This window comes from Pan paniscus, chromosome 8 (genome assembly GCF_029289425.2).
Source record: "Pan paniscus chromosome 8, NHGRI_mPanPan1-v2.0_pri, whole genome shotgun sequence".
Lineage (NCBI taxonomy): Eukaryota > Metazoa > Chordata > Mammalia > Primates > Hominidae > Pan > Pan paniscus.
In genome coordinates this window covers 49,888,576-49,898,811 of record NC_073257.2, presented here as the reverse complement: position 1 = coordinate 49,898,811, position 10,236 = coordinate 49,888,576, and the positions used below count along the sequence as shown (strand labels likewise).

The 10,236-nt window shown below is 31.4% G+C and overlaps 1 protein-coding gene across 1 annotated transcript in view; it reads right to left on the bottom strand.

Annotated features, from left to right (window-relative positions):
- Nucleotides 1-8,096: 8,096 nt before the first annotated feature.
- ANKRD30A (ankyrin repeat domain 30A) overlaps nucleotides 8,097-10,236 on the bottom strand; it is a 136,064-nt gene continuing 133,924 nt past the window's right edge. Inside the window, exon 59 of the mRNA XM_055092658.1 lies at nucleotides 8,097-10,234. Within this exon, the coding sequence (XP_054948633.1) occupies nucleotides 10,103-10,234 (132 nt within the window). The 3' untranslated portion in view covers nucleotides 8,097-10,102. The remainder of the gene's footprint in view (nucleotides 10,235-10,236) is intronic.

The window sequence follows — 10,236 nt, the reverse complement described above, 5'->3', positions numbered from 1 at the left end:
ATGCTAGGACTGGCCTCCTAGCATGAGTTGTGAGTAAAGATCTGGTCTGTTGTTTCTCCAAAAGAAGTTTCTTACTGGTCTCTGCTTGTCTGTCATGAGTTCTGTGAAGACTGCAAAAGGAAAATGCTTAGTATTTTATTTTTCCCTACATAATTAGAAAAGGACTTGTATTTAAAAAGAAAACCCTTCTATAAGAATAAATAACATTTCCCATTAAGCCGTGCTTTAACAATGAAGATGTGTGAGAGCATGCCTAGTGTATGCAATTACAGGTTTTAAATTGTTCTTAAAAAGTACAAATATTTTTAGGAGGATTTCTAACAAAAAGTTTTTTTTGCCGCCATGACTATTTCACTATGTAGAAATATATCAAAACATCATGTTGTATTTCTTAAATATGTGCAATTAAAAAACTAAAACTAAAAAAGCTATAATATGTGTTTATTAAACCAGTTTAAAGATTTTTAAATATTATCCCTCAAAGATATTTTCAGGCATTTGATTTAACATTTCTTGTACATTTTCACTCATTATTTGGGATCAATTAAGCATTTGACACTGAGAAGTAATTCAGACAAACAACTCCTAGGGGAGACAAAGATAGCTGAGTGAGAGATCAAAAAGAACTAAAACAGCTTCAAAGACAATTAGCTACTAACATTGTGACCAAGGCATCGGAGGTGGGGCCTGTGCCTTCTGTCTTCCACACAAACCTTCAGGCTAACCAAGGTGTTATTTTTAACCGTTTTGTGAATTGTACATCCCTTAATCTCTGTATTATTAATTCCCCATTTCACAAGGATGCTTTTATAAAGAATGAAAAAAACTATACAGGGTGTTTTCTCAGGGTGCTGTCTAATGATAATACCCAAGACCACTATCAAAGAAAGTTAATTTACCAAGTGTCAGAAAGTGAAATGTAGTAGTAATTGTACATGACCATTTTGGTCTCAATTTTAATCCTCTAAACAATAGTTAAACTTATTAGTATTTCTATTTGGGGACATGCTGAAAAGCCATTTAATGACAATACTACTGTCAAATTAAATGCTTCAAAAATACTTAGCTGAAAGGCTAACAGATCAGGTTGACTAGTGTGAATCTGAAGGGGAAAAAAAGCCATACAAAACCAACAAATGGGGAAGAGACATAAACTCTCCTGGACAAACACTTTGAAGGTCAGTTCATTTACTAACATCATGTTTCCATAATTATATTATCTAGTTAACTTCCACTTCCCACTGATGTTGTGAACCTGTCTCACTAAAAATTAAACTTTTGAGGCAAATTAATGAGCTTAATTTACTTTCTATAATTATATTTTGACTGACTTGTTTAGTTCATTTGACAACAAATCCCTAAATTTTAATTCCTCTAAATAGAGGTGTTTATATTTTTCTAATTCTGTTTTATTAAAGTCTTCTACAGTTTTCATTTTGGAGAGTTCAGATTGCAGATCTTTAACTATCACCTCCATCTTATTTATTGAAACAAGATCATGCTCTCTTAAGTTCTATAGGTTTTCTTGAGTTTCTGCTTGTGTCTAAACAAATTAAAAGTACAGTAACAAACAATTGTACATTTAAAAATAACTAAAAGAATAAAATTAATTTGTTTGTAACACATTGGATAAAAGCTTGAGGTGACGAATACCCCATTTACCCTAATGTGATTATTATGCATCTGATGCCTGTATTAAAATATCTCATGTAACTCATACATACATATATGGATATATATATACACACCCTACTGTGTACCCACAAAAATTAAAATTAAAAAGAAAACAAATCAAAAGGGTACATTTTAAGGTAATTATAAGCTGCATAATTATTGTATATTTGTTTCCTTATAAGTCAGTGATTCAGAAAGCAATTTTAAATATGTGAAAAAGAAGCTGAAGCTTGAAATACTTATCAGCAATGTTTATTAAATTGATAATAGCTAATAACTAGATAGAAGGATGAGTTCTGGTGTTCTGTGGCATTGTAGAGTGAATACAGTTAACTATAATTTATGATATGCTTCCAAAACCTAGAAGAGAGGATTGGAAATGTTCCCAACAGAAATAAATAATAAATGTTTGAGGTGTTGAATATATTAGTTATCTTGATTTGAGCATTACACATTGTATACATATATAGAGGAGATATCATTGTTACTCTATATCCCATAAACGTGTATGTACATGTCAACTAAAAATATGAAACAATTCATTTCATTAAAAAAATAATAACATGGGCCAAACTTAGTGACTTACTGCTAATGAATAGAATGTGGCCTGACCATCCTCACTCAAAACAGGAGAAGGGGGTACCAAGGGCAAGCAGTTTGAGATAGAGAGCCTTTTCTAAACTAATGTTGCAAATCTCATGGTATACCTCTTACCATATTCCATTTTTTCAAAGCAAGTTCCATTTACGTATGCCTAGAAGCTCCAATGTAGGTGATCTGGCTGCCTGCCACAGCCAACATTCTAGGCAATGGCCAGCATTAACAACAAGACATATAACTGAGCAAACCTTCAGATTACTGTAGTTTCCCAGTCTTTGAGCTGTCCCCAGGCAAGTTAAGAGGAACAGTGACAAGCTGTCCTGGCCGAGCTTTTCCCAAATGGCAGATTTATTAGTAAAACAAATGTTGTTGTTTTAACCCACTAAATTGTGGGCAATTGTTAGGAAACAATAAAAAGAAAATTTGATTTAAAAAATGACAATAGAAAACTTACACAGTAGAAATTAGTCACCTTTAAAGTACAATCTAATAGAGGTTGATATTAACTTATTCATGACAAACAATGCTAATGAGAAGCAGTAGAAAAGTAGCAGACAGACATAAGAGCTACTGAGGAGAAAGATTTCCTAAAATTCCTTTTAATTAAAAATTCTTATTACTAGGCAAGTGTGCTTCTTTAGGATTTCCCCTCAAGTTAGGAAATCAGTAAGACAGGGAAGCAAAGAGGCAAGTTGTGAAGCGCAACAGCTGGAAAATTAAAAATATTTGGTTTAACAATCAAAATCAGATGTTATCTGATTTCATAGAAGTAAAATCTTCAGAAAGCTAAGCAGTATTGAGTATTTATTAATAAATCTGGCATTCACTATTCATTTTCCTTTCCTCAATGAGAAAATAAAGAGAACATGAATCATTTTTAATCATCTCAGAAGTAAAATAAATGTAGTGGGTTTTGAATGTTAATAAATTAAATACAATTTCTCCTTCACTGTACTTCAAGTTTGTCTATATGAAGAAGTTAACCATTTAATCTTTATGTTGTACCACAATGCTTCTTCATATCATACAACAAAATTAGCTTTGATATTTTGATATTCAAACAACTAATTTCACTATTATTTGTCTCTTATAAATTGCCTAAACATAACCTGATTTTTTAGTGCTGCACTTCTGAAACTTTTTCTTTGAATAGCATAAAATATTTATTCCAAAAAATATATATGAAGCTATAAAATATAGCTGTGCATCTTGACCTATTTAAGCAGAGGGAAGTAATTACAGAGAATGGTGATTTCTGGGAATGCAGGAACTGTACCAAGAAAAGATCATCCCAGGTGTTATACACAAGAATCAGGTGCCAGGTCAAAAGAGGATCTACCTGTGAACTGCAAGATGATGAATTAGCTCCATTTCCAATAAGAAAAGCTTACAGTCTGGACTGACTCTTCTCCTCCCAGGATGGCTAACATCTACAGATGATTGTACAAATTACAATGAGTTAATAGAACCTAATGCATGAAATAGTAGACTGTCAGATGATGTGACCAAGATTTGATAGAAATGGGACTCAAGGGAGAGGCAGTCAATGAGAGACTAAAGGTTTGAATAGAGAAACAAAGGAATGGACTCTTGTCTTTGTAAGCTTGACTTCCCATCAAGTCATGGAGTCAGCAGTGCATAAGCTGGCCATGGGCTCTTTCAAGAAACAAAAAGTAAAGATGTTTCTCTATACTGAACTTTTATCATGTATGATAATATATAACTGGTAATATGCAACATGATTGAAAAAGAGTTCTCATATAAGTTGATTTGGTACTGGCATAAGAATAGAGAGATCAATGTTTTAGAATTTAGAATCCAAAAACAGACCTGCACATGTATGGTCAATTGATTTTCAGCAAGGATAACAAAATGACTACATGGGAAAAGAATAGTATTTTCAACCAATGGTTCTGGGACAAATGGATATCCATATGCAAAAGAAAAAAGTTGGAGTCCCACCAAATACTGTATTTAAAAATTATCTCAAAATAAAATAGCTAAATTTAAGAGCTAAAACTATAAGTTTCTTCAAAGAAAAGACAGGAATAAATCTTTGTGACTACATTTGGCAGTGGCTTCTTAGATATAACAACTCAAAATATGGATTAACATTAGAATTTAAAACTGCTATGCTTGAAAATATACTAACAGTAAAGTAAAAAGGCAAGCACTGAGTAGGAGAAAATATTTGATAACTGTATTTCTGATAGAAAATTTATATTTAGGATATATAAAGAACACTTACCATTCAGAAAGAAAAAAAAATGGCCCAATTAGAAAATGGGCAAAGGATGGAAAGAGACATTTCTCCAAAGAAGATATACACATGGCTAAGATGCACATGTTTTAATTAAAACATCCTTAAAATTATTAGTCATTAGGGAATGCAAATAAAACCACAGAGGGGTGCCACTTCCCCCCACTAGGATGGAATCTTTCCTGGTAAAAATGTGGAGAAATTAGAACCCTCATACTGCTAATGAAAAATGGTATAGCTGCTTTGGAAAATGTACTGGCATTTCCTCCAAAAGTTAAACATAGACTACGATATGACTCAGCAATTCCACTCATAAGTATACACCCAAGAGACATGAAAACATATGCAAACACAAAAACTTATACCTAAAAGTTCATAGCAGCATTATTAATATTAGCCCAAAATGGAAACAACCTAAAGATCTATCAACTGATGAGTGGGTAAATAAAATGTTTGATGTATCTAGACAATGAAATATACTCAGCAGTAAGAAGAAATTAAGTGCTGATACTTGCTGCAACAGAGGACCTTGAAAATGTTATGCTATAGCATCTGCATGTGAGATGGGTTTCCACACTGATGGGTCTTGACTCTTTATCCAATTTGCCATGGATGAAGCTGGAAACCATCATTCTCAGCAAACTATTGCAAGGACAAAAAACCAAACACCGCATGTTCTCACTCATAGGTGGGAACTGAACAATGAGAACACTTGGATACACAGGAAGGGGAACATCACACACCGGGGCCTGTTGTGGGGTGGGGGGAGGGGGGAGGGATAGCATTAGGAGATATACCTAATGTAAATGACGAGTTAATGGGTGCAGCACACCAACATGGCACATGTATACATATGTAACAAACCTGCATGTTGTGCACATGTACCCTAGAACTTAAAGTAAAATTATATATATATATATATATAAACAAAAAGAAAATGTTATGCTAAGTGAAAGAATCCAGTCACAAAAGGCCACGTACTGTGATTTGAACAAGATAAAGCTTCCAGAACAGACAAATATATACAAACACAGTAGATCGGTGGTTCCCTAGAACTGAGCAAGGAATGGGAAACTGGTAGGTGACAAAGAATGCAGAATTTTTTTAGACTGATAAAAATATTCTAGAATAGATTGTGGTGACGATTGTATAATTCTGTGAAAATATTAAAAGCTACTGCAAAGAGTGAATTGCATGGCATGTTAATTATATCTCACTAAAATTGTTACCGAGAAAATCAATTTGATACTAGTGACTTGAAGTCATCATAGGATGGCGTACTGCTTGCTTTTGTATCATTGGCCAGTGTTCAAGACATGGAATGAGCAGTATGCCCGCCTTATAGAAAAAGAACGTATTAAAAATGTATTCTTTCCATTAGAATCAAGCCCAAAAAAATTTTTTTAAAAATCTCTTTCACTGCTCAAAGCACTGACAGATTTTTACTTCCCCAAAGTATGTGGGTAGTTCTTTTGGTCCTCAAACTAGTTAAAAAGTACTTCATGTGTTAGCTTATTCATCTAAATATCCATTTCAAGTAGACTGGTTTTAAAATCTCCATGGAAATTAAGCTTTCCATTTTAACATTCCTTTAACTTCTTTTCTGTAATTTCTAAAAGCTTCTTATATCTGCAGGAATGTACACAATGACTAAGTCAAAATGTTTCAGACTAATATTTAATAATTTCTTAAACAAACATGTTCTAACCTACAAAGAAACAAGTCAATAAATTATGACCCTCTCTCATTGGTTTTGACGTAACATAGTTTGAAAACATTCTAACAAAATTTAACTTTATGTAAGTAATATGAAGAAAAATGTACAGCATATATGACAGATAAAGGATTGATATTATAACCATATATATAGTTTTTATAAATAAACTATTAATATTTATTTTAGTATTTCATTGGGGGAGAAGTAATCATGGTTTTTGAACCACGATTACTTTTGCATCAACCTAATATGTTAATATAAAACACTAGCCTATTATTAAATATGAATTTTCACTCAGAGATCAGCATCAAAGGGGAAAAGCATATTTATATATGAATATTTGCAAAAGACACAATACATTTTTTATACCTTTTGACCACAGCCTGTAGAAGAAAAGAACACACACACATAAATTATCACAAAGATTATTCAAAGTAGAAAAATAGAAAGAAAACATTCTGAGTTGAGGAGGGAAAAGGAAACAGGCAGTTTTAGAAGAAAAGAAATGAAAAGAGAGATCATGTGAAGACTTAATGACTGTTGTAGGAAGAGATCTAAAGATCTTTGCTAGCACAGTGCTAACAAAGTGAAAGGCATCCAAAACCATGCAGAGAAAGATAATGAGAGAAAAATATTAATTGGAATCAGAGAACAAATTAAAGTTCTCAGCAAATAGAAAAGCAGCCGTCTTGGGGGCTTCAAAGGCACTGAGGAAAGTTCTATTTTTAATCTGAGTGGCAGAAACACAATTACTCATTTACTCTTTTTTAGGTCATACATATTTTTTATTATAACATATATATGTATATACATATAATATATGTGTATATATACACGTGTGTGTGTGTATCAAAAACAACAGAAGTTTACTGATATATATATGTAGCTCACATATGCATGGGAGATACCAGTAGAAAATAAGTAAATATCCATAATATATTTTAAAACTAAAAAAAATCAAAGAGACTAAAAGAAACGTTAATCAAGATAATGTTTGATGATGTTTAAAAATAACAAAGACATATTTTTAGATATTAAAGAATAGCAGATATGCATACTACCAAGAAGAAGATTACCAAATACAAACAAAAATATCTTCAGAAATAAAAATTCAAAGTAGATAATGAAGAGAGCAGTAGACATTATATGCCAAAGGCATTGTCATTATTGTTTTCAAAATCATTAAAGAATAAGTGTGATATTTAGGTATTCAAAAAAAGTTTCAGTTTGTGCTGTGACTCTGAAAAAACATTAAAATAGAATAATTTGTTTAATTATCAAAATGCAGATATAGGTCAAACTTGTATCTCAGTTTTAATAAATATATTGAAATTATAGTTAATAAATATTTTTAAAGTTCTAAAATATTGAAATATTACCCAGTTATTTCTTTTCCTAATTCATTTTTTCTTTATTTCTTGATCCAAATTATCCTCCAGAGATTGCATTAAGTCAATACATGTGTTTAATTTCTCTTTTCTATCTTCAGTCTTTTAAAGAAATTTAATTATTATTAAAAATCTAGAGATACTCTTCTTTCCTAAAAATATTATTTCTCTTGAGTTCATGAGTTATATATGTGTAAAGCCGTTTTATAACATGCAGTTTATACACTTTATTCCAATAATGACAGATTGAAACATAACTTTTTAAAAAACAACCCAAAATGATTTATACTTTCATTAGTATCATTTGTGGAATTTAAACTTCCAAAATTTATTTGGTAAAAAAGTTTTTATGCATAAAATACTAAATGCTAACAATAAGTGAAAAAATAATTAGTTATATTTACATTTTGGTTTCCAAAGATGCCCTCAAAGCATTGTCATCAATAGTTCACAATATTCCAGGTTTGTTCATTCAGATCTAAGTAAGATAATTTTTTGAAAGCTCTCATTTGTTCCCCATAACATTTCTGATTCTCACCTAACTTCAGGATAAGGTAACTACGCTCATTCTCTGTAAGCATTCTTTTATAGTTTTTTTTTTCTTTTTCTTTTTCTATTAACCATTTATCTTTAGATAAAGTGTATGTGTTTTCTATGTTTCTCATTCTCAATATTCTCAACTTATAATGGGTTTATCAAGATGTAATGCCACTGTAAACTGAGGAGACCCAGTACCGTGGGTTGAAAATCCCTATTCTAAAATCTGAAGCTTCAAAATTTGAAACTTTTAAAATGCAGACATAATTTTTCTCAATAGTCAGAACAAATATGAGTATTGACTAGAAGAATTGTCCTCTATTAGAGTGGTTTCTGTTTTATATTTATTGATTAAGATATATTTCAAATAAAACTTTATTATGTCAATGTCTGAAAAAATAAATTATCAGTATAATATATTTAATTGTAACAACTGGTAAGATAGAATATTTTCAATTTATACAATAACAGGTAGCATGTATGTCAGATATTATCCCCTGCTTAGGCAAATTTATAGTAAGACATGACTATGTCTCATGAAAAAATAAAGCAATGTACAATTGAAAGTTAAATTGTTCTGCACCAACTAGAAAACACATCCTGAAGCATAAGGTCAATGAGAGTCAGAACAGTCAGAGAAAGCTTTATGAAAATGGAAAATGTGTCCACCAAGTCTGAATGAATGAGGATAGATGAACAAAAACTGAAAATGGAGGAACAGCATGAGGAAGGCAGAGAGATATGGAAATCGGCCCAATTAACTAAATATAAAATCCAGTGGCAGAGAAATAAAAACATAGGCCCACACAATAACTTGTAAGTGAATGCTTACAGCAGCATTATTCATAATGGCCACAAGTAGAAGCAACCTAAACATCTATCAACTGATGAATGAATAGCTGCTGTAGCCATGCAATAGAATATTATTTGACAATAAATAGAAATGAAGTACTGATATGTACTACAAAATAGATGAAACTTAAAATCACTATGCTAAGTAAAAGAAACCACTCATTAAACACCACAAATTGTATGACTCCATTTCTATGAAATGTTCAGAACAGGCAAATCTATAAAGACAAAAACTAGATGATGGTTGCCTAGGACTGGGGAAGGTGAAGAAACATGGAGGTGGGCGGTGGTGATGACTAAGAGATGTGAAGTTTCTCTTTAGGGTGATGAAAATGTTCTGAAACTGACTGTGGTGATGGTTATACAACTTTGTGAATATATTAAGAGACGCTGAGTTGTACAATTTAAATGTGTGAACTATATGATATGTGAATTTTATCCCAATAAAGTTCCTTTTTAAACATCCAATGGCAGTATCAAGATAATTTCCTTTATTTTCTATTTTGAATGTGCATACTATACATGATCTAAAAGTTTATGTTTATACAATATAATTAAAAACAAAAAATAGAAGAATTGCCTAGCTATTCAAATACTGTGTATATTAACCTAAACATCTGCATTTTGGAGAACAGTATAATGTTCTTGGCATCCACTCACAAAAGTGGAGCTCAGAAATAAGATAATTTTCTGGAATATTCCATTATACATTCTTCTCTGATTAAATATGGCTTGCCTCGCCATGGTAACATAAATCACTGAAAAACACTGTTTATCTGAAGAATAGTCTCCCAACTTGTGGGCTAAACAATGTATAATTCTTAATCTTCTTAAGGGTAAATATTATGAGAAAAAATATGTAATTATAAGAAAAACATTACAGAATGACAGCCACAGTTTTAAAAATAAGCACATTTTAAAGATAATAAAATTGTAACAAAACTAATTATAATGACATATAAAAGAAGTCTTCCCATGGAAGTTAGTATCATAAAACAATTTATATCATTTAACCAGCTATAGATTCACTGTTGGCATGTTACATTTAATACATACTTGACTTTTGATTTGAAATCATTTCTTCATTAAATCCTGTATCTCATCTTTGAGATTAATGTGATAATGTGATGTAACCTCTAGTGAAGCCTCAGACACACACTGTTTATTGAGATCAGCCAAGTTTTTTTGAAGTTGTCTCACAATGACCT